At 36.5% G+C, this 25,814-nt stretch overlaps 1 protein-coding gene across 1 annotated transcript in view; it reads right to left on the bottom strand.

Moving 5' to 3' along the window:
• Positions 1-1,221: 1,221 nt before the first annotated feature.
• YME1L1 (YME1 like 1 ATPase) overlaps positions 1,222-25,814 on the bottom strand; it is a 53,102-nt gene continuing 28,509 nt past the window's right edge. The window contains exons 8-19 of the mRNA XM_090266640.1: positions 21,246-21,328; positions 15,217-15,307; positions 12,141-12,293; positions 10,996-11,128; positions 10,169-10,231; positions 8,972-9,084; positions 7,906-8,061; positions 6,516-6,667; positions 5,518-5,644; positions 5,352-5,425; positions 4,622-4,708; positions 1,222-2,358 (exon numbers count right to left, since the gene is read on the bottom strand). Coding sequence (XP_090122766.1) covers positions 2,215-2,358; positions 4,622-4,708; positions 5,352-5,425; positions 5,518-5,644; positions 6,516-6,667; positions 7,906-8,061; positions 8,972-9,084; positions 10,169-10,231; positions 10,996-11,128; positions 12,141-12,293; positions 15,217-15,307; positions 21,246-21,328 — 1,376 coding nt within the window. The 3' untranslated portion in view covers positions 1,222-2,214. The remainder of the gene's footprint in view (positions 2,359-4,621; positions 4,709-5,351; positions 5,426-5,517; positions 5,645-6,515; positions 6,668-7,905; positions 8,062-8,971; positions 9,085-10,168; positions 10,232-10,995; positions 11,129-12,140; positions 12,294-15,216; positions 15,308-21,245; positions 21,329-25,814) is intronic.

The following is a 25,814-nucleotide window of genomic DNA, read 5'->3' as shown; positions in this document are numbered from 1 at the left end:
TTAAATGGAACATAAAGATATTCCTAAAGACTGAGGATATAAAATTATATAAAGCAGTAGCTATGTCACTGTATTGTTGAGCTGTTAACAGATATAGATATAACAATGACCTTAACAGTACAAAGAGAAGGAAAGAAGATTAGAACAAAGTTATAACATTTTACCAAAATTAAATTTGCATTATTTTGTGATAAGCTGATGCGTATTATCATCCCTAGAGCAACCACTAAGAACTCAAAAAAAGAAAAGAGAGGAATCTCTTTGGCTATGATGAAAACAGAAAACAAATAGCAGAGAATAAAAACAACTATATCAATATTAAATATGAACTGCATTCCCAACTCAAATAACAGGAGATAGTGAGGCTGGATTTTAAAAAGGCAAGATCCACCCATGGCCAGGTGGCTCAGTTGGCTGGAGCATCATGCTGTACACCATACAGTTGAGGGTTCGATTCCCAGTCAGGACACATACAGGAGGCAACCAATAAATGTTCTCTCTCACATTGATGTTTCTCTCTCTATCTCTCTCTAAAATCATAAACATATCCTTGGGTGAAGATCATAAAAAAAAGGCAAGATTCAGCTGATAAAGGACTTGTATTCATAATATATAGTTTCTTAAAAACATAATTAAGACCAACAAATCTACAAAGGGGTAGAGAGTCATATATTTAAATAGATGTCTCCAAAAAGAGACAAAAGGCAAATAACATAGGAGAGAATCCTCAACATCACTTCGTATTCACTAGAATGGCCTCATCAAAAAAACTATAAAAAGTACTGTATAGATGTGGAGACACTGCAAACTTCAAACATTGGTGGATGGAATATCATATGGTATAGTTACTTTGAAAACAGTTCCTCAGGTTTGTAAAACTTACCACATGACTCATCAATTTTAATCCTACAAATCTACCCAAGAAAAATGAAACATGAATCCACACAGAGACATGTACACACATATACATATACATATACATATACAAGGAGAGAGAGGATGGAAGGGAAGAGAAGAGAAACAGAGAGGTGCCAATAAAAAAAAAGTAGGCGAATGAAAACAATGTATGAAACCGTGGAAGTTTTTTCTATTATTCTGGTAACATTTCTGTAAGTCTGAAATTAGATCAAAATTTAAAATTATTTTAAAAAGGGACAAGAATCTCATGTGGCAAGTTCGTCCTATCAACATCTTCAATGAAGACCATATACAGCTTAAAAGTTATTACAAAACTATAGGTAATTTTAATAGAATTTCTTCAAAGAATATAATTTGATTAAATATAAAAACCAATACAATGTACTCTAAAATAATTTTTCTACTAAGTTAAATAAATGTTATCTGTAAATCCTGTAACAACATGTTTATATTCACAAAATCTGAATGAAAAGCAAACACAATTTTCCATTTCTGACACAGGGTAATTCAAAAGTTCATTTTGAAGGGGACTGAGCTTTCAGTCTAATCTTACTTTTAATACCAAATATAATTATATAGTTACTCAGAATTTGAAGTACTGCTTTTTTATTAACAAAATACTGCCACTCTGAAATAAATTTCATTAGCGTGATAAGATTAATAACAAAGACCATGAAAATGAAAGCTGCACTTTTAACTTTATAATCATGCACATTCTGATTATACCCATACATTAACAATTCTCTATTCTTGAGATTTTTAAAAACCATTTTATATATGGATAATCTGGAACATAATTAAGTGCATCTTAATGAACTTCCCACTGATACCTGTAGAAATATGGTTTACCAGCAGCCAAATGGCAGCACTTCTTTGTCTGAGATCAATGGCACTATCTAGAAATAAGGACAATTCTTCAACAATTTCATTTTGCTAAGTAAAAAGACTTCCAAGGAGCTAAAGGCACAATTTTATTTACATCTAGTAGAGTAACAGACCATAAAATTGTTACTTATGTGCAACTTAAAAACTGATTGACATTTCTCAAACAAGCTGTTTTCAATCCTGATAGTTCTTTATTTTCTTGAACATATTTGCTATGGATTGCTAATTTGCAATACGTGTCATCATGAGAATAACCAAAATTAGATAAACGTGACAAAAGGCTGACAAACTATTTCACACTCTTGAGTAACACTACATCAAGAATGAGACAGAAGTGTTGCAAAAGTAGAGTACTGCAGTGCTACTTATATTCTTGCAGTAAAACCAGCAATGTACCAATTTCAAGAGTCATCATCTTAATTCTAATTTCTTCCCCTCAAGAACAATTTGAATCTCTTTGGCATCCAAAGTCTCATAGATCAATAAAGCTTCAGCTAGATTCTTATGCTCTTTTGCATGAGTCTTCAAGATATGTTTTGCTCGTTCATATGAGTCCTAAAATAGAAAAGCAGACATGTAAGAGGCAAAAAACTTAGAAGTAAAAACCATGTATGAGAAAAGAGAAAAACTTTATGTACCCTAAAAATGAGAAATCTATTTATTTCTACTTATAAAAGACAAAAAGCATTTAAAAGCTTGGTTCCCAAAGATAACTCTTTTGTACTGTTCAAGTGTTCTATTTTTGCCCTTAAAAATCTATCACATAGAAAAATTATTACCTTAGACAAAAAGCTACTTTAAAAAAATCAAAGTATACTCTCTACTTATCTGCTTTTTAAACAATTCCTGTGAACATAGAAATCTATTTCTCTATTCAACATCTACGCTTAAAAAGAAGGAAATTTCCCCCTTCATTTCACCAATCTATTTCATCTAGAATGGCCAGAAGAGATCTACCTTTCTGTTTTTTTAACTTGGTAACATACTCATTTCTCAATGTGACAACTGTTAACAATGTTATTACATCTGATCCTTGATTTATGTACATTCTTTTATTTGTAAACCACCTCGAATTTGTCACTTAAATCCTTCAATTGTCTTTCCAAAGGTGAGTCTGGATTAAGTTTATTGGGCCATAAATAACGGCAATTTTGGCAGTGCCACATTTGTCTGTACAATGTTTTTGCCAGTATCTGAGTATTTAATCACATTTTTGCCCTTATGAAATGGATGGAAAATATAAGTGAATTTACTAACACCAAGAAGCATAAATCATATAAACATAATGCAATTACTACATTTGAACCTAAAATGCTATTAACTAGTAATCATTTCGCCTTAATAACAATGTAAACTTTGCATCTAGTGGAAAGAGTATCTACTGCCTTCCCAATCTATCATTTTAAAAGGCAAGAACCCAATTTTTGCCTTTCTGTGTTCTGAGTTTTCAGAGATGTTAAGGCAAAGAAAGAGTATTTCTGATGCTCTAGAAGTACTAAAGCACAGATAATTTACTCAGAATAACAAATACTATAGTAAGGAAAAGAGAATTAAGATTCTGGAAAGCCAGAGACTTACTCTGAAACACCTTCCAACAAGCTTTTCCATTATATAAACTCCCCATATGCTTAACTACTCTAAAGCATTTCTTCTACCTCCTCTTAGTTCATCAAAACCTGGCCCTCCTGGGGAGACTGTTTTCGCTAAGCCCCCAACCGGCAATTATTACTCTTATCCCAGATACTTCAGGAAAAAGAGGGGAGCCCGTTCTTTAAATCAACACTTCCAGACCATTACTATACTACCCTCCTCTATCAAGCACTATTCCAATGAAGTTCATACTATTTGACTACAGCCTTCCCCAACACCCTTCACTGTGCCACCTAAGTCCTCCTTCACTAAAGGCTTATGGCACTCAGATCAGTCTCCTTCTCCATTCGAAGACCTGCCTTCATGCGTGCCCAAATGGAACACATATCCAACCTCTGAACTGGCTCTAGACCCACATTTCTACTCTGCCAACCTTTAATCTTCACTAAGACACCTAAAATTCAACATGTATGAAACTGAACTTATGATCTTCATTCTTCCCAGCTTTAGGACATCACCAGCGTTTACTCAGTAAATTACACAACGAAAGAGCTGCATGAGGCAGAAATCTAAAAAAATTATATTTTTAGATTTAATTAGCTCCTCTCACCCAAAATACCACAAAGGCATTTTGATTCCACTACATCAGTATCTCTTGAACCTGCCCATGTTTCTCAATTTCTACTTTTCACCACTCTAAGCTGAGCGAGCACCCATTATACCATGATTAGTTTGCCACAGTACCTAAGTGATCTCACTGAATCTACTCTTACACGTTCTTTTACCCTAATCTGTATTGGACACTGCAGTCAAAATGACCTTTGTTTTGCTTACTCTGTATTCTCAGCACATACACACTGCTAGACACAAGCAAATAATAATAAATGTTGAATATGTCAGAATGCGAAAACAATAAAGACTCAATAATCAACATCCCCGATTCTAATACTTCTTATGGTTTTGCAGATAAAGGAGAATTGAATAATTATAATCACTGATATAAACTGTGCTTAGCCTAAGGCCAGAATAAAATAAGATCCAGTCTATGACCAGAGGTTCACTAAAAACATATTTAATTGACGGTTCCAACAGTGCACCTATCATCTTTATTACATACAGTCATATTTCTAAGAACAAAAGCCTTCAGTTATCATTTGGTGACTGAATGTGCCAACTATTTAGGCACATTATGACTAAATAAATAAACATAGAAAAGTACGATCATTACCCTTAGAAGGATTCTGATTTCTTGTTCAATAGCTGATTGCGTTTCTGGACTCAGTTTCCCTGTATCACTGTAGGTCATAACTCCAAGCTAAAACACATGGGAAGAAATTGAACAAAAAAACCACCCAAACACTAATAAATGTAACAGAGGAAGTACTATCCTATACATAAGAAAACAAATTTCACAGTGGGTGAGGGCAAAGAAAAAATCCAATATAAAAATAGCCTTAAGGACAAAGAAATTTCATCATTCTTCTGAAAGTATAAGACTAAAATTAAAGAGTAAGCAGGAGAGAAAATTTAAAATCCTAAGTACACTTGTGAGTGCCTTCTTAGGCAACCTTGGCAGCTATTCCAAGTCCAGAAACCCACAATTCATAGTAGTAGAATTGCTTCCTAGAACCACAATGATAATGTAAGAGAGTGAAATACATAAAAAAGGTAAAGTAGGGCAAGCCCATCAAGTAGGTCTTTTATGTCATATAAATAGGAACAACTAATCATCTGGTTAACTCATGAACAACTGTTACTGTTAACTATTAGAGCAGCTAGAATAGAAACAGAATGCCACATCTGATTACTCAGAAAATGAGGTTTAGTTAAAATAAGCTGGGACAAATCCATTGGAATGAGACAGAGGAAAGTAAATGTTATTAATTTATGAGAACCCTCTCTCACAAAGACACTTGGCACTTATCATTTGAGACATGATTATTTAAATTAGGCAATACCTTTTCACTCATTCCGAATTTAGTAACCATCCGCTTTGCTATTTTAGTTGCATTATCAAAATCACTGGAAGCACCTAAAATGTAAAAATACACAAAGAATTCAATTTTAAAAGTAGCTCTAAACCAACAAGCGCAATCTGAACTAAAGCCATTCTACATAGCCAACCTGTTGTAATATGGTCAGTTCCAAATATAAGCTCCTCTGCCACTCTGCCTCCCATACTAACATCCATTTGTGCAAGTAGCTGAGCTCTGGTTTCATTCCATCTGTCATTCTCAGGCAACAGGGACACCTAGATAATGGAAAAATAAAGAAACAAATTCAGACTGTTTTTTTTTAGAAAATTTTGTTTACTTATTTTTTTAGAGACATGGAAGGGAGGGAGAAAAAAAGGGAGAGAAACACTGGTTGCACCTCACATGCACCTCAACTGGGGACTGAACCTGCAACCCAGGAATGTGCCCTGATCGGGACTCAAACCCACGACCTTTCGCTTTGCAGTACAGTATGACACCCACCCAACTGAGCCATACTGCTCAAGGCAAAATTCAGACAGTTCTGAAACACTTATGTTAATAACCAGAATTATCATTTGGCTCTCTCATCTTACTTAATAATACCATGATGCTGAATAACTAAAGATATTTAATACAGAGGGTCATCAAGTGACTGATGACAAAACCAGCAATTTATAAAATAAGGAAAATTCTTTACAAATCAAAATGGATTTTATAAGTAACAGGTAGATAATGCTGCTTTAGGCCTGTTTTATCCTCTGTTGCACAAAAATATTTTAAATGTCTATAAATAGAAAGATATGAAAATAAAAGTACTCAATGAGAAAAATCTTAGAAAAACTACTGAACCAGTACACAATTTCTTCTGTGGAGGGAAAAGAACAATTACAGAATTTACAATTATACTTTGTAGTCATTCCAGAATCAATTTCATAATGTAAATGTATAATATCTGAACTATTAAGGATATTCTTTATTAGCAGATAAATTTCACAAGTATCTCTAATTTCAAAATGACTTAGGAAGTTAAAGGATCAATAAACTTGGTAAGTAGTTGAATTTTTTTTTAAGTTATTTTATCAGCAATTCCATACATAAGCTTCTAGAAAGTGCTATTAGAAAGCAAAATATCTACAATATACTTACATGTCCAAGTGTTGGCCCTCGTGGCATGATTGTAGCTTTGTTGATTGGCATGGCATCTTTAGTGTAATATGCAATAATAGCATGACCAGATTCATGATATGCTGTGATGGTTTTGTTTTTGTTATCAATTTCCACACTTCTACGTTCAGGCCCTAAAGACAAAAATTTAATCAGATAAAATACTCCATTAGAGAGGTATATTTAAATGAATAAAACTAATTTGCCCCAAAGCTGTTCTTAAAGTAATATGAATTTATATCATCAGTAAATATTTTAAAACAAAGTAAAAGTTCAAAAATGAGTAGAATTCTACAAATATACAAGGTCTGTCCAGAAAGTATCCTGCTATGTACTATGAAAGAGAGACATTTATTGAAGAAGATACAAGATACAAGAAACATTGTACATAGGTCAATGACTCCTCAGTCCCCTTCAAAGTAGGAACCTTGGGACCTCACAGTTCTCCCAATCACCATCAGATACCGTGTCATATTTTCCTGATTCTCATTGACAATCTGAAATTTCTTTGCTTTCAAAGGTGATTTTAGCTTTGGGAAAAGCCACTGTAGGGGAGCTGAGTCACCTGGGTGATTTGATGTTCCACTAAAACACTCTGCACTACACATGCTGCATGAGCGGATGTGTTGTCATGATGAAGCTGCCAATCACCAGCTGACCATAGCTGCAACCTACTGAATCATCTGAGTAGTTTTCATGGAGAAATGTTCAAGCTTAATGCAAAATTTGATACAGGTTCATTGCTCTACTTGCTCAGTCATTTTGAATGTGATGGCCACACAGTACACATGCTCACTCAATGGCATTTACTGCCCACCCCCCTGACTAATACGGTGAAGTCACTGTTCACACATGTGCATTCCAGTCCACTCTCCTTGGCTGCCAGGTTACATTGAGGTCCCACAAATCCTTCTCTTTGTATTAATAATGGCTGGATTTTTTCCGAACAGACTTTGTAAATTACAACGTCAGCTGAAAACCAAAATTGTTAGAACTACCATCTTAATTCTTACATCACAAAAGGGAAAGCTTAATTCTATTTCTAGAAAATAAACTTCCAATTTAAAAGGAATGTCATAACTAACCTGTTTTGAAATCAATCACATTTTAAAATAAAAAATACTGAAAAGAGTAAAATTAACTATTTTTTTAATCAGCAATTTAAGACAACAGTAAAAACATGGGCACCCATGCCCCCCGAAGTATAATTATATGATCTATATTTGCCTGTAAGAGGCCAAATTGCTTTGCTACATTCAAATATTTATTTTCATGTTACTATACCTTTGTTTTTTATAACCTCTCAAAATGAAGAATTTATTCTCTAACATACTGAATAGTATGAGATAGAAAGATAAAATAAGCAGCTTACCCATTAGAATTTTATCTTTGGAAAACTCTAGTTCTTTCATGGTAACCATTTCTTTTCCATCAACAGCTGCCTTTAATGCAGCTTGGTTCACAAGATTCTCCAACTCAGCTCCAGAAAAGCCAACAGTACCTCGGGCTATGATTTCTGGATCAACAGCTATATAGATATATCAACACAATATTAAAATTACAAAATGATTAACACAAAATTTGTCACAAATAACTCAAATTTCCAAAGAAAAAAGAAAATAGCCACCATGAACTATAATTTAAAATAGTAATCTCAATGAAACTAAAAAATAAACTTCACTAAATTCTAAGGGAAAAAAGCCAAAATTGCTATTAACTATGCCATTACAATTGTCATTGGGACAATCACAAAAGTTCTTAAGTTTAAATAACTTTGTAAAAAATAAAAAAATTCAGAGTTATCAAATAACCTTTAGAACCTTCAATAATGATCTATTATCTTTACTGGTCTAACAACAAATTGAAAAAGCATACTCACAGACAACACTTTGTTTTCTAAATTTCATCTTGGAATAGTTTGGACATAAAACACCCTTTACTATGGGAAACATATTTGGTTTTATGACTTGATTTTGTTATCTTTGAAAATACTGCAACTTTAAGAGCTATTTTTATTACTCAGGCTGGTCCACGACATTTCCTTTCTACGTGTTTTGTTTTACAGGTGGCTTTCCCCTCCTTTGGCACCAGAGTGATTATATCATGAGGTACTGTGCTCATAATATACTGGTGCTTTTTCTATCATTTCATATTTTACAGTCATCTTAAGAAACATACATGCATTCATCTTTGAGTATTACTCATCTGGATACTCAAAAGAAAACTTTCATTAAAAGCAGGATTCAAAATGATAACATCTCTTGGATATACATTAATTATAAAACGGACTTTCTTTTAAAGGCTATATAAGTGGAAGGAAAAGACATCAAAGAAATGGTATTTTAAGATAGCAATTAAGTAAGAAGGACAAACATGGTGGATTGACATATTATCATGTTATAAAGATAACAATGTTTGTATCATGGAATTAGACTTACACTGATCAAACTTTATTTTATTGAGATACCACTTCAAAATTTCTGTTCGGCCTTTTACATCTGGCCTTGGAACTGTAACCTGCATGTCAAAACGACCAGGGCGAATTAAGGCGCTAAAGGAAGAACCCAAAAAGAAAAGAAAATTAATAAGCTGTCTATGCTGAAGGTCAAGCTAACCACGACTACCACTCTAAGGAGAGGATGGAAAGACAATGCAACTGGAGATCAGAAGGAGTTTTGAATATTAGTATTCAGATAGTTCCTTGCAAAAATAGCTCAAATAAACTTCAATAACCAGAAGGCAGAACAAAGGTATACATAGATATGTGTGTGCATCTAGATAGTATACAATCTTCAGAAACAAAAATGTGCCAGTCAGGCAAGGAACAAATAATTTGATACATGTCTATTGTGAGAGCTACATATGCATCTTAACTGCTGGAAGTATAGAATGTTAAACTAGAGTCACAGGCAAAGACAAACTATTAGATCAAATAAAAAGATGGTTAACTTCTATCATAAAATCAACACAAATTAAAGCTACAGTAATTTTATTTTAAAAATGCTTTCCACCCAAAAGTTTGTGTGGTATCTAAGTTGTCAGAAGGTTATTTTAATAGGTTTAATGAGATATCTCACATGCCACCAACTGAAAAGTGAATTATCAGTGAGCACTTTCTCTTTCTCAAGCATGCCAGTGTCTTACCCCTCCCTTACCAGGCATAGTCTTTCTGCCTTTCTTTTTCCTAAGCTCCAAGGGCCCTTCTTTTGCCTCTGTTAACTTGTTTCTCCTAAGACCATGCAGCCCAGCGGGCTCACCTTTTCTACCTCTGTGACTTTCTAAATAAACTTTCGCTTATAATTTGAAAAATAAATAAATAAAGTGCACAATCCAGGGCTTTTTAATATATTTAGAACTGTGCAACCATCACCACAATCTTAACTGTAGAATAGTTTCATCCTCCCTCAAAAACAAACCCCATATCCACTGGTAGCCATTCCTCAATCTCCCCAGTCTCTGGCAACCATTAATCTATTTCCTACTGCTATGGATTTACGTATACTGAACATTTCATATAAATGGAACCATATGTGATGTTTTGTGATGGGTTCCCCTCTCGTAGCATAATGCTTTCAAAGTCCATCCATGTTCCAGCTTGTATCAGTACTTCACAAAAATTTCCTCTTAATACTTACTTATCTAATGCCTCTGGGAAGTTTGTGGCTCCTATGATGATAACTCCTTCATTGGGTTTGAACCTATTTAAAAAAAAAGTACCTTTTCACTAAAAATTAAAACACACATATAGAAATGTTCTACACAGAAGTGTTAACATTAATCTTAATAACAGCAGAGAATGGACTAATATTTATTTATGTCCCAAATGATATCTCTCTTCTTTAAAAGGAACAAATGTTAGGCCAGTGTACATCAATACAACTGATAATAAAGCACCAACTCATTAGCAATTAGATACCTGCACAATATTGGTTGTACTTCAGAAGAAATGTCCTGACACAAAGTTTCAGCATTTGACTAATTTTTGAAAAATTATTTTCAAGTCTATCTATTCAAATTATTTGTTTCTAGACTTCCTATTTGGTTCCAAAATGTCTCATATATATAAGAAACATTTTTGCTTCTTTAAGAGCAACCCCAACTCTTGCTTTGTATATTATGAATGCTGATGCAAGCTTTTAATCTATTTCAACACTCAAGTCTGGTCAAATTGTGCAGAAAAAAGCATACTTTCTCCTTACATTTCCAAACAAGCTATAATCTCAGCAAAAATTGCTGCCTTCCTGTCACAATATAATAAATAAAAAAGTGTAGGTATCACCAATTAAAAGAAGTTGGCACCTTAATTACCCGATTAGAATGAAAAACAATACAATCCTGAGACTAGTTTGTCTTGACTTTTTCATGTGGGACTACTCTGCTGCCTATCAACATAACATCTTTCCTCTCTCTCGAATGTTACCAAATATATTGCCATATTCCAAAGGCAAGAAGAGTCAATTACCCATCCATTTCAGCAAGGAGTTGATTTATTGTCTGCCTTGAATATGGATGCATTGGAGACTCAATTCGCTTCCCACCAACAGAATCTAATTCATCAATAAATATAACACAAGGAGCATTTGCTTTTGCTTCCCCTAGGAAAACAGAAAAGATTCAAGTAAGTTTAATGAAATCAACACTTTTTGATCATATAAATATTAAAATCCTGTAAGATTGTCAAAAATCAACAAAAGACATTCATTAGGGAGAAAATACACACCAAAAAAGGTGTTCTTTTTTTCTGATTAAAGGACAATAGCATCAGAAGAAAAATAAATTGTAACATAAAGTATGATATATAATAAAATAACAACAACTGAGCATTCTATTCACTCGTTATTCCCAGCTGTAGAAACCATATACAATCGTTTGAGGTTAATTACATACTATAGAAATGATTAACTCAATTTTTTTTTTAAAATACACCTTTTCCACAGCCCCCAACCACATCTAACACTACTACTAGCTGTATTTGTGAAAGAAGTACAGTTCTGTTTTATTTCACACATGAAATTACCTGAAAACAGAACCCCACAACAGCTATTTCAGCTATCAGTCTTAATCAAGTAGCAAAGAAAGGGTAAGAACCCTCTTCTGCCCTCAGTGGTGTGGCTCAGTGGGTTGGGCATTGTCTTGAAAACCGAAAGGTCACCGGTTCAATTCCTGGTAAGAGCATATGCCTGGGTTGTCAGCCAGGTCCCAGGTTGGGGGCATGTGAGAAGCAACCTACTGATGTGTCTCTCTCTTTCTCTGTTCTTTTTTTTTTTTTTTAAGATTTTATTTATTTTTTGGAGAGAGGGGAATGGAGGAAGAAAAAGAGGGAGAGTAATATCAGTGTATGGTTGCCTCTTAAGCACCCCCAGCCGGGGACCTGACTCATAACCCAGGCATGCACCCTTACTGTGAATCGGACTGGCAATCCTTTGGTTCACAGGCCAGCACTCAATACATTGAGCCACACCAGCCATGGATCTCCCTCTTTTTCTCCCTCCCTCCCCTGCTCTCTAAAAATAAATTTTAAAAATCTAAAAAAAAAAAAAAGAAACCCTCTTTCCCTGAAATTAAAAAAAGAAAATAGTATTATAGAAAAGATACATTAAAACATACTAAAAAGATTTCTTATGCGGCTGGCTCCCACACCCACAAACATCTCATCAAATTCTGATCCAGAAGCATAATAAAAAGGAACATCAGCTTCTCCAGCCACAGCCCGAGCAAGAAGTGTCTTTCCTGTTCCTGGTGGTCCAACTAAAAGAATTCCTGGGAAAAATAAAAGTATATAATAATGATTTAAATAAAACAAATCCTGATATAAATCTCAAAACCAAATAATTATTGATTTTTATAATTTTGAAGTTAAAGGCACATCAATACCCAATATTTTGAAACAGAACACACAGTTGTCTTCACTAATGATTCACTTAGGATCTTCTACATAACTCATTTTCCTGTGTCATCTAAATATTGTCTACATATTAGACATAAACAAGACTGAATCTTGAAAAGAATAGAAACTTATCACTAAACAAATGAAATAAAATTCACATAAAAAGTTTGAGACCAGACAACAAATATAATGCATGAACCTTAAACTTGACACTCTGATACAAAAAACACATTTTAAAAAATTCTAGAAACATCTGATGAAATTTTGAAAAATACTGAAGAGTACACGATATTAAGAAAACAGGGCGGGGCAACTTTAATAGCATAAACAATAAAATATTTTATAAAAGAAAATCGGGTTAGTTTTATTAGGTAGGATAAATTATTGTTTATTTAGGACAATGTCCTTATGCTTGAATGATGCATAACGAAGTATTTAGATGTAAAGTAGTGAATGCCTACAACTTTCTTTCTAACTCTTCCATGTTTGAAAACTGTCATAACAACAAGTTTTTCATACATTAGAATAATAGAATTCCCTGGTTTATATAATTTTTTCATTTTCCAGGCTACTTTTAAAAAGGCAACAAAACTGTATTAATGCTGTATTTTAATATTAAAAAAGCTCACTTTAAATAAAGTTCAAAAATACCCTTGAGACTATCCCTGGCCCTGGCCAGGTGGCTCAGTTGGCTGAAGCATCACTCTGTACACCCAAAGGTTGCAGGTTATTTCTGCAATGGAGGTGTGTGTGGGAGGCAACCGATTGATGTTTCTCTCACATGAATGTTTCCCTCTCTCTCTAAAATCAATAAACATATCCTTGGATGAGGATTAAATTAAAAAAAAAAAGACCATTCTTGTATTTTCATGTCATTGTGGTTCCTAACTGGTTTAAATCATCATCTATCAATTTCTGTAGATTTTATCTTACTATCTGAAAATTTTTCCACAAATTTATAAAATATTCCTTGTGATCAGAAAGAAAAATGTAAATGTTTTTACAGTTTTAAACTTGCTTCCTACAACATTACACTGTTGATTTAATAAACGAACCCTAAATTAGCAAAGATTCATGCATATTATTTTTACATACTATTGAACATTCTCAGTACAGATACTACAGAATATAAAACACAAGCCTTAAAAATAGGAGTGACCCCTTTTAACTCACCAACTCAATTTCTAGCATTGGAATCTACAATAATCTATAAATGACAAATGAATAAAACTAGAATTTGTTCTAAGGAAATAAGCATGTGAACGCCTTAAGATATTAAGGTGATCATCACAGTGCTAATTTTAACAGTAAAAGATTAGAAATATTTAAAAGTTCAATATAAATGGTTAAAGTACAGTACGACCATATAGAAGGACACCATAAAGTCATTACAATTCTCCACAAAATTCTAGGATGAGGGTTTTTCCTTCACACCAACAAGCAATTCTCACCTCAGTTGGTTATTTTACATTTCAACCCAATTCTGACACTATCTACCAGAAGATAGCATTAGATTCCACAGGGTAAGAACTCAGTCTCCTCTCCCTCCTTAAGATCTCAGTGACAAGACTAGGTTGTTTCCTATGCTTCTGATAACAAGCTAGTCAGAGGTTCCAGCATCTCCCTCCCTGGGTATGATTAATTTGCTAGAGCAGCTCACAGAACTCAAGAGAAACATTTACGTAGCAGATTACTGGTTTATTATAACATACATAACTGTGGATGAGGCAGATGGTAGGGCAAGCAAACCCCATCCTCCTCTCTTTTCATGAAGACCTCATCACACAGGCATGCTTGATTAAATCTCTGGACACTGGGCAGTGATTCCACACCAAGCCCCTCTCACTACCCAGGGTGGGGAGATGGGTGGGTTGGCAATGCTAAATATTCCACCCTTCCAAGCACAGGGTAGGTTCTCCTGACAACTTTTGGGTGTATTCCAGAAGTTAGCTCATTAATACAAAAAACACACCTTCATTGCTCTCTTCACAATGAAATTCCAAGAGTTTTAGGAGCTCTGTATTAGAAACAGGTACAAAGACTACATATATTTTTTATTATAAATCACAATGTCACATAGTAATTAAAAATCATATTGAGTAATTGTAAGAAAACATCAGACAAAACCAAACTGATGACATTCTACAAATTCAGGTGTACTCCACACAGTTTTTAAGATCATAACACATCTACCCTCATCCCCATAAAAAAAGACTGAGGAATTTTTTCAGATTAAAGAAAAATCTAAATGTTATGTGTGAACCTGGACTGGGTCCTAAACCTGGGGTGACAGAGGGTATGACTGGGACAAAACTGAGATTTGAATATGATTGTGAATTTGGTAAGTTTTGGATCAATGCTAAATTTCCTGATTTTAATAACTGTACTGAAGTTGTGTAACAAAAATATCTTTATTCATAAGAAATATACAATGAGATATTTAAGAGTAAAGGAGCATGCATGATGATATTTTTAACTTCCTCTCAACTATTAAAAAAAAAATACATGTACACAAAGGAAGTGAATGAGCAAACAGGACAAAATATTTAAAATTGTTGAGTTTGGGTTGAGTACAGTGATCTCTGTCCTGTTCTTGCAAATTCACTTAAAGTTTGAAATGATAACATTCAAAATTACCCCCAAAAGGTTACAGACTAGTATGTTCAGAATGAGCACTGTTTTATAAAATAGCAATTAAGAACTCTAAGCTTTAATCAGTTAAATCTGATAAAAATGAGTTAGTAATATAGTACAGAATTTTTTGATGACAAGTCTGATAAAGGAAAGGTATCTTACCTTTTGGAAGTTTGCCTCCAAGCACAGTAAATTTTTGTGGATTTTTTAAGAATTCCACAACTTCCTGTAATTCTTGTTTAGCTTCCTCCACCTGAAGTGACACAATTTACCAAACAATTTTAAATAATGATTAATTATCAAGGAATCCTCTTTTGAAATTGTAAATTTAACTGGAAATTAATAGTCCCCCCCACCCCCACCCCGTAGAAGGGGTATACAAAAGTACCCCTTTATAAATACACAAAGAGTTTCCTCCTGGCCCTTACTGTCAATTATGCAAAATCTCCTTGCATATCTCAACAAAAGGCATGTTTAACTTCTTAACATTTTTTAAAAATGTTTTATTTATTTATATTTAGAGAGGGGAAGGGAGGGAGAAAGAGAGGTAGAGAAACATTAACATGTAAAAGAAACATCAATTGGTTGCCTCGGCACACCCAACCGGGACTGGGCCTGCAACCTAGGCATGTGCCCTGACCAGGAATTGAACCGGGAAACCTTTTAGTTTTGGGGACGACATTCAACCAACTTAGCTATGTCAGTCATGGCTAACTTAACATTTTTAAAAAACAGTGCTTCCTACAGTTAACAAAAATTATTATATTCAAAATTCTGGTCAAATGTTTCAGTGGCATTCAATCTAGTAAGTTTCAAATCCAGAATATTTTTTGGACCTGGCTATAAGCTTCAAGGACAAATTATGTGGAATTACAATATCATATGTTAATAGTAGTATATTGCTATACTGTATTAATGATAAGAAATCTATGTTTAACTTCAAACATTATTTTGTAATTATGAGGCTGTTTCATTGTAAGGAATTACTCCTAGATTATAAATGATTCAGTTTCTAACAAATGCCAAAAGTTAGTGACTGAAATTAAGCTATAGTGTACTGATACTGTTTTGTAAAGGGTTATGGCAAACAGTTTAGAAGATTTAATCTCCAAAATATTATCATGCCTAGTGAGAATGAAGTCCAGTCTGGCCAACAAAGTTAAATGAGTAGAACATTAGCTCAACTTTAATAACTCTTGATGTAAGATTACAAAAGTGGCCTATCAGATATGGTGAGCAATTTTCCTAGTTAGCATGTTATAAAAGTCACAAATACAAACAACTAGTGCCAGAATGATACCAAAAACTAGTGCAGAAGGATGGGTGTTATTAAACAGTGGTGGCAATGCTAAACTAGTAAACAACAGTCTATTAAAGAGGCTAAAACCATAACTTGGCTGTAACATGAAATACAGACATAGTGCTCCAGAGACTTAAATTCTCTATGGAAAAAAACCCAAAATCTTTTTAGGGATGTAATTCTCCAATTTACAAATGTTGGTTACCAATTAAAATTACAAATGTGTCAGTGTGGGCACTTATATCTATTAAAAAAAATTTTTTTTTAAATTTTTACTGTTGACACTATTACAGATGTCCCCATCCCCGCCCCCCCTTAACCCCGCTCCTCCAGCCCCCACTCCCTCTTCTTTTTGGCCACCACCACCCTGTCATCTGCGTCTATGGGTTACGCATATACAATACGTTCTTTGGCTAATCCCTTCACCTTCTTTGATCCAGTGGCCCCTCTCTCCCCTCCTCTCTGACAGCATTCAAATTGTTCCATGTACCCATGCCTCTGTTTCTACTTTGTTTCTCAATTTATTTTGTTCATTACATTCCACATATAAATGAGATGATATAGTATTTGTCTTTCTCTGAATGGCTGTGAAAATCAGTGGGGATTCCACCTGTGTGAAGTAGGATGGCCCTCTTGAAGGGTCAGTGCACAGACTATCAGTCTGGCAATCACCCAGGGCTCTACAGAGGAACAACTGCTGGGGGTGGACCAGAATCATAAAGGGAGAAAGTAAGTGGTGTGGTTTCAGGAGGAGGGCTGAAGTGACAGCAGCAAGCACCCCTGTGCTGGTCCCTCTCCCACACCATCCACGGTCAGTTCCTCCCTCCATACAATATCAGCCTGGGTAGAGGCAACAGCCTCCCTGCTGACTCCTGGAGGCCCTGGCCAGCCAGGATTGCTCCCAGTCTTTTGCAGACTCTAGGCTGGGTCCCTGGTATGGTACAGGGGGCTTCAACAGTGCCAATCACATGGAAAGACACACGTTATGGGGCAGGAGGGGAAGGCCATTTTTCCCTGTGCACCTGAGCCACACCTCCATTCCAGTGCAGAGCTCCTGCTCCACACGGCCTAATCTTGGTTGGTTTTAGCCTGGGGAACTCTGCAGGCCTCATCACAATGACTTTCTAAGACCCTGCCCCACCACAAAGGTCCACGGGTCCCAGGTGGGAGGTCTGGCCTTGGCATGCCATAAGACTTGCTGAGCGGCCTCAGACCTAGCACTGGCACCAAATTTAAATCTGCACCAATCAGGTAAACACCACTCATTGAGAACCTAGCTCATGCGATTCAGGCACTGCAATAGGCTCTTCCAATAACTGAGCCTAATAGGCAGCTGGCAGGTAGAGGTGGCTCTCAGGGCACCTTGAGCTACTTGCTAACCTGCCCCACAAGCTCAGAGCTCGTGGAAGGAGGCTTTGGTAGCAGCTTGGCCCCTCCCACACACACCCAGCCCCAGCAAAGACAGATAGATTCTGTGGATCACTTCATAGCTCCTGACAGGTAACCCAAGGCTGGTTACACGCAGCATCTGACATTAACCTGCATCAGAGTCCCTCCCAAAAGACCCCAGAGCCAACATACCCAGTGATGGGCTTCAGACCACACCAGAGTACAACCCAATGATCTCCAGAGGTGGCACATGAAAACGGAGACCTTAGCAAGCACCACATCCTGCTGGGGTGAATTCTACTTCATGCACAGCACAAGCACAGCAGCTCGGACACAGTCTCAGGGTCAATCCTCACAGCCAACGAGCCTGAGGGCCGACACCACTCACGAATAGGCCAACAGCAACCAAAACTCAACTACAACAAGAGGGCTCATATAACCCATACTAGGGACATTCCTGGAGCACCTAGCTCAGATGATTAGGAAGACTGCACAATTGAGCCCCACAAGACACCTACTACATAAGGTCACAATATCATGACTGGGAGACAGCAGATCTACCTAACACAGAGGAAGAAACATAAGAGAGGCTGCCAAAATGGAGACAAAGAAACATGTCCTATATGAAAGGACAGGAGAAATCCCCACAAAAAGAACTAAATAAAATGGAGGTAAGCAAGCTACCAGATACATAGTTCAAAGCAATGGTTATAATGATGCTCAAAGAACTTAGGAAGAAAATGAATGAACTCTTAAGAGACGGTAAGCATTAAAAATGGACATAGAGCACTGGCTGGTGTGGCTTAGTGGACTGAGTGCTGGCCTACAAACCAAAGAGCTGTTGGTTTGATTCCCAGTCAGAGCACATGCCCGGGTTGTGGGACAGGTCCCCAGTTGGGGGCGCACAAGAGGCAACCACACGTTGATGCTTCTCTCCCTCTCTTTCTCCCTCCCTTCCCCTCTCTCTAAACATAAATAAAATCTTTTTTTAAAAAAAGACATAGAAACCATAAAAAAGAACTAGTTAGAAATGAAGAATATATATTTGAAATGAAGAATACACTAAGATGAATCAGCAGCAGATGAGATAAAGCAGGGAACCAAATCAGTGACTTGGGGGAAAGGTAGCAGAAAACACCCAAGAAGAGCACCATAAAGAAAAAAGAATTGAGCTTTATGCAGTGGTGGTATCATAGCCAATGAGGTTTATCCAAGACATGACTACTGCTAAAAAAAAAAAAAAAAATTGAAAAACATGAGAATTGTCTAAGGGACATCAAGCCTAACAACATCCATATCAGAGGAGTACCAGAAATGAAAATAGAGAGGGAGCAAGGAATTGGAAACCTATTTGAGGAAATAATGACTGAAAACTTTTCTAACCTAGTTAGAAAAAAGGTACGCAAGTCTAGGAAGCACAGAGTCTCAAACAAGATAACCCAAAAAGGCCCAAACCAAGACACTTCATAATTAAAATGGCAAAGGTTAAACATAAAGAGAGAATCTTAAAAGTATCAAGAAAAAAGCAGTTAGTTATGTACAAAGAAGCTCCCATAAGTCTGTTAGCTGATTTCTCAACAGAAACTTTGCAGGCCAGAGGGAATGGCACAAAATATTCAAAGTGATGTGAGTCAAGGACCTACAAACAAGATTACTCTGCCCTGCAAGGCTATCATTTAAAATTAAATAAGAAATAGTTTTCCAAGAAAAAGCTGAAGGTGTTCATCACCAACAAACCACTATTACAAGAAAAGTTAAGGGACTCCTATAAAAAGAAAAACAGAGGAACATAATTATAAAGAATAAAATAGCAGTAAGTACACACCTATCAAAAACCACTTTAAATGTAAATGGAATAAACGCTCCAATCAAAAGACGTAGGGTAGCTGAATGGATAAAGCAAAACCCATACATATACTGTCTATGAGAAAGCCACCTCAGAACAAGACACAGAGAATGAAAGTAAAGGGACAGAAAAATATATTTCACGTGAATGAAAACAAGCAAAAAAGCTGGAGTAGCAACACTTTCAACATAGGAGCTCCAAATAACCTTTGTAAAAATTCATGCACCCAACAAATGAGCAACTAAATATATAAAGCAAATATTGATGGACAAGAAAGGGAGAGATCAAGATTAAGACATTCATTTAGGGGGCTTTAACACTCCACTCCATCAACATCAATAGACAGATCTTCCAGACCAAAAGAAAAAAAAAATCAGTAAGGAAACAATGGCCTTCAATGACTCATTGGACCAAATGGATTTAACTGATATTTTTAGAGCATTTTACCCTAAAACTGCAGGATATAAATTTTTTTTCAAGTGCACATGGAACATTTTCTATGACAGACCACATATTAGGCTGTAAAATAAGCCTTGATAAATTCAGGAAGCTTGAAATCATTTCAAATATCTTCTCTAACTCTAATGGTAGGAAACTAGAAATCAATTATAGAAAAAAAACACACACACACACACACAAACTGAAAAATACAAAAACACATGGTGCTAAATAACATGTTACTAAACAATGAATGGGTTAACAATGAGATCAAGAAAGAAATCAAAAGGTACCCTGAGACAAACGAAAATGAGAAGTGACCACCCATAATCTATGGGACGCAGTGAAAGCAGCCCTAAGAGGGAAATTCACAGCATTAAAGGCCTACCTCACAGAACAAGGAAAATCTCATATTAACAATCTAACCTGCCCTGGCTGGTGTGGCTCAGTGGACTGACTGCCGGCCTGTGAACCAAAATGTTACCGGTTTGATTCCCAGTCAGGGTACATGCCTGGGTTGGTGGCCAGGTCCCCTGGTAGGGGCATGAGAGGCACCCTATCGATGTATCTATCACACATCAATGTTTATCTCCCTTTCTCCCTCCCTTCTCTAAAAATAAATAAAGTCTTAAAAAATATATTTCAAAGAGATACAGATGTTTTAGATACTGAAGTTATGAAGATCAATAAGATCCTCCACGTCCTCTAAGGATGCACTACTCTCCCAGCACCACTACATGTTCAGCTGGAAGCTTCCCAGACCCTAAGTGGTAGGATTTTTATGGATGCTTCATCGTGTAAGTACAGTCATTAACTGCATTTCCAGCCCTTTTCCCTCCTACAGAGAATGTGAGGTGGGGTAGAAAGTTCCGCACATCCAATGAAGGTTTGGTCTTTCTAGAAACTAGTCCCCATCCTAAAGCTATCTGGAAGCCCACCAACAGACACCTCATTAGAACAAAAGACACTGTTATCACCCAGAATATTCCAAGGGATTTAGAAGTTCTCATCAGAAACAGTGGTCGAAGACCAAATAGTTGAACAAAAGATGCTCCCAGGACTCTCATCACTTAGGAAATTATGAGTTTTAGGAGTTCCGCATCAGGAAATGGTGGCAAATACCAATACATGTATTTTCTATTAATCGCACCTTTATAATCAAATATTGACCTTTTACAGTTAATGTTTGAAGAGGTCAAGGTAAACTTTTTAACTTACTCCTTTAACATGCTCAAAGGTGACATTTTTCATCTGGACAGGATCTACTGCAGAATCAAGCCCCGTTGTTGTCCGGAAGCGGACTAAAGGAAAGAAAACGTTTATATATTGGATAGATTCATACAACTCCAACCACCTTATTTTTCCAGATGCAAGAAAGCAAAGCCCAGGAAAATTAAATATACAACTTCACATACATTAAATTAGAGGAATAGAAACTAGGTCTTCTAGATTTCTAGGCCATACTCAAGGAATAAATGACTCACATTAAAATGACATCATTGTACTTTCCAATTAAAACTAAGACTATTATCCCACTTTTCCTTGTAATAACTAATGCTAGAAATCTTAAAACCAATGGTTCTCAAACTCTAATATGTTTATAAATCACTTGAGAAATATGTCAGTGAAGGTTTTCAAGCCATGGCATTGAACTTCTGGTTTGTAGATTTAGGAAAGGGGCACAGCAGAGTTTGCATTTTTAACAATCACCTTCAGTTATCCTGACACAAATGGTCAGGCAGCTACTCTCTGAAATATTTTGCCTTAACCTGGTATGCAAAACTGACACTGGCATTAAAAAAAAGAGTTGAAGCTCAACACTTTCACTTTTCAAATAGCCTTCTTTCTCTGACAATAGTTAATATTTGCCCTTAGATGATTTATCAGTAATGACATCATTTTGTATAACAGAAAACAATACAAGTTTGGTAGGAGAGTAAAATATTTGAGATCAGTTACGGGGAACAAACAAATCAACCACAGGGAACAAGAAGCTTTCTTAAACCTCTCCCCCTTCGGTAGACTTCCATACTAGACAGCTATAAATGAGAAAACTGAACAATTTCTAATTCCCTCAGAATAAGTGAAAAATACAATCTTTATGATAGATTGAAATAAAGAAGCCAAAAATGAGTAGGCAAAAATATAGGGTTAACAAGAAACACTTAACATATCAAAACATACAAGTCAAGCCCTGGCCAGGTGGCTCAGTTGGTTGGAGCATCGTCCCATACACTAAAAGGTTGCAGGTTCAATTCCTGGTAGGGCACATACCTAGATTACGGGTTCGATCTCTGGTCGGGGTACATATGGGAGGCAGAAGATTGATGTTGCTCTCTTACATTGATGTTTCTCTCTCCCTTCCTTCCTCTCTAAATATCAATAAACATATCCTAGGTGAGGATTTTTAAAGAAGAACATACAAGTTGGGAGAGCAGATTTAAAACAGTCATTCTTGAATAGACACTAACTGGTTTAGTCATTAAATTAAGTTTTTAAGGCTCTAGGTAGATGGACTTAATAAATAATCCATATAAATTTGCAGCAGGAACACTTGGGCCTAATAAAAAACTAGAGTAATCTCCTAAAGGCAATGCATGTCATACTATATGTTTTGCTTAATGTAAGACATCAAGCAAGAAACAGAATAACCAGAGCTCATGCCATCCCTCTACCAAGCAATATCCTCCCTATACTGTTTTTGAAAACAGAAGGAAACAGGAGACAGTGAATCCAGATATAAAAGCTATTCCTGTATGTTAAAACCTCATCTCAGGTTTCATGCCACAAGAATTTTTTAAACTATCTTGGGCTACACATTAAATTCTGGGGTGAAGTCCTGATCCAAGTTAACCAATGTTCTTAATTGTACCTTAGTTGTTTTCTCTCAAAATAATCACAAAGGGAGTAAGAGAACATGGTAAAAATTAAATGGCAGTTGAAAGAGCAATTAGAACTACTTAAACCTCACATTATTACTTCATTTTTGTGGGGAACCGCTCCTTGTGGTTTCAGGAATTGTAGCCCCAGCCGTGAGCCAGGCTTTTCCCCACCTTGGGAAGTCTTTAAGTCTCAACAGAACACTGGAAGGCTGCATGGGAGACAGGACCAAAGGGCACTCAGAGGGTTTCCATGGGAATTGGATTTAAAGAATGCTTATTATGCTTTGGAGCTTACTCTTGCTTTTCTTATCTCTCAGTTAACTATAAACAATCTCAAGCAAGGAATGTATGAAACCTTGCACCTAATGCCAGCGTGGCATCAAAATGTTTAACAGACCCTGACACAGACTGGTCACCATGCCCTCTATATTGATACTTGTAATCTGCAATTGTCTGCAATCCAGGAGCCTAAAAGCTATCGATGATTTATGAATTTTGACCTTGTATCTCCCATGCGTACCCTTCTCAATAGAAAGCATGAGGAACGGAGGTCTTGCACTTTCTCCACTAGAGGGAACAGCCACCTCCCTATCCCCCAGACAAAATACAGTGTCCTGGATAAAATTTGTCCCAACGTGGTTGTGAAACCTCTGCTGGACAGAGTAGTTTCCAAACCAAGCTGAGGCATTGGAGGCAGCTCAGCTTCATCTGGAGCCCAGATGAAGGGCACTCAAGAGAAGTGACGCCTGAAACGGCTGCGGGGCCAAGAGCCTGACCACCGACCACACTGCACAGATGGCAATTTTGGTGCCTCTGCCCACGGTAAGGGCTTGCAGCCCCCAGGCTCTTTCTGGAAAAGGCTGCCTGTATGGTTAAGATAGGGGAGGGAGGCTTTTTCTTCTTTCCGCCATTCTCTCTCGCAGAGGTTTTGGTTTCACCTTTGTCTCCTCTCACCCAATAAATTGCCACAATCTTACCGGCACAGGACAAGCACGTATAAGCCGATAGGGCGCTTGCCATTTGTAAGAACTCCCATGAAAGGATAAGCTGGCTCATGGACTGGGTTAGAGCACTAGGCTCCCGCCAGCCACAAGTCAAAGTCCATGCAACATCAGGAACACAGTCACAAGCACTCAGTGCCCAATCCCGTGGCATCTCCCCCACAACAGGATTTTATGAGAGCAAAAGAAGCTTTAAGCCAGAAATAAGGTTTATATGAGGGCTCTGGCAATGACCGAGCTCCGAAGGTAAGAGGCATTTTCTCCCTCTGGCCTGAATTCTCGGGTGTGCCTACATGAGTTGGGACTTAGCAGAGGTATCTGGGGTCAATTCCCGAGACGTGTAGGGGCCTCGTAGAAAATTCCACTCACAGAAATAGAATTCTTGGCTCGTCCGGGGATGTGCAAAATAAGAACTGGTCATTCAGCACTGAGAGCCCTTCCAGTTGTTTTAGATGACTGGGAGAGAAACCAAGGCACGTTAGATAGATAGGGATGACCAAGGCGTGACACCCTTGGGAGCCCTCCTCAGAAGTAGCACACTCCAACCCACTACACTAATTAATCCCTAGTTTAGAATCAAGAAAATTACTGGTCCACTTCAAATGAGAGGCAGGGGGAAAGGGCGAAACCAAAACTGACAAAAAGGGACCCACTACCCTTTGTTCTTTGGGATCAGGGTTACCCAAAGAACAAGAACTTTACTCTCAGTTACTGCAGCAACTGATAAAAGGAACTGGATGCCAGATTACGGAAAGGCATCTGATTAATTTACTGCATACTGCTGTGGCTCAAAGCACTGCGGTCTCAGAAAAACAAAGGAAAAATAAAGAAAATAACTCAGGCTTAAAAGGTGCCACAGTCGCCAAAGAAATGGAAAAGGGGGAGGGAGAGGGGAATATGTGAAGCCCTGCCGAACTATGGGCTCTGCGGACCTCTGCCCCTCAGGGATCCTGGAAAGCCACAATGTCTCTCGCCACCTCTTCCAGCTGACCCAAACCCTGACAGAAAAACTGTAAAAAAGTTTTTCCTATAACTGCCTAAAAACTAAGGTTCTGTTTAGTAAAATAATTACATATTGTGGTATATTACTCAAATACTCAACTAATATTCAAAAATTCTTTCTCAATGCTAAGCACTGAATTTTTGTCAGTCTATATTAATATTAAATACTCCTTATTATCACTTTAAATAGTCAAATATCATTTCATAATAGATATTCCTTAGTTGACAAGATTTCCAAGATTTAAAATTTAAAAGACTTCCTTATAGCCTTGAGGTGTTTCAAAGGGCCCCTGAAATATCTCAAGGATTTATTATTTCTTCTTACCAAAAAGAAGAAAACTCTAGACCAATCAGGCTTAATACATTCTGAAATACTTGGAAAGTTTTGTCAAATAAGAAAATTTTACAAAAAAGCTCAAAAACAATTGGCTAATACCTCTGCTCATTTACAGCAATATATAGCCCAGGCAGGCTTACAAGTAACTCCTAAGAAAGTACAACAGTCAGAGCCTTGGCAAACTCCAATGCTCCAAATTAATTCTCCATACCCTTTAACTCTCAATAATCTCCAACAATTGTTAGGCATTATAAATTGGCTAAGGCCTAGCCTCAGTATAACTATCTACCAACTCATTCATCTTTTCAACACCCTTAAGTTTATTTCCAACAGTTTTTTAATCAATTCCTAAATTTCAATACATAATAGCTAATAATATCAAAAAACTCGAAATCAATCTTCCTTCAGATAAACTTTTAAAAATATATCTCAATTAAATTTACATGTTAAAAGCAAAATTAGTCCTACCTCAATATCTGGAGCAAAAACGATTTTTATGGATGAATCAAAAAAAGAAAAAAGGAAAAAAAAAAAAGAAAACTGGAAAAGCAGCAATCACATGGAA

This window comes from Furipterus horrens, unplaced genomic scaffold (assembly GCF_987537825.1).
Source record: "Furipterus horrens unplaced genomic scaffold, mFurHor1.1.pri manual_scaffold_2, whole genome shotgun sequence".
NCBI lineage: Eukaryota > Metazoa > Chordata > Mammalia > Chiroptera > Furipteridae > Furipterus > Furipterus horrens.
Note: the sequence above shows the minus strand (reverse complement) of the source record. Positions and strands in the feature narration are given on the sequence as shown.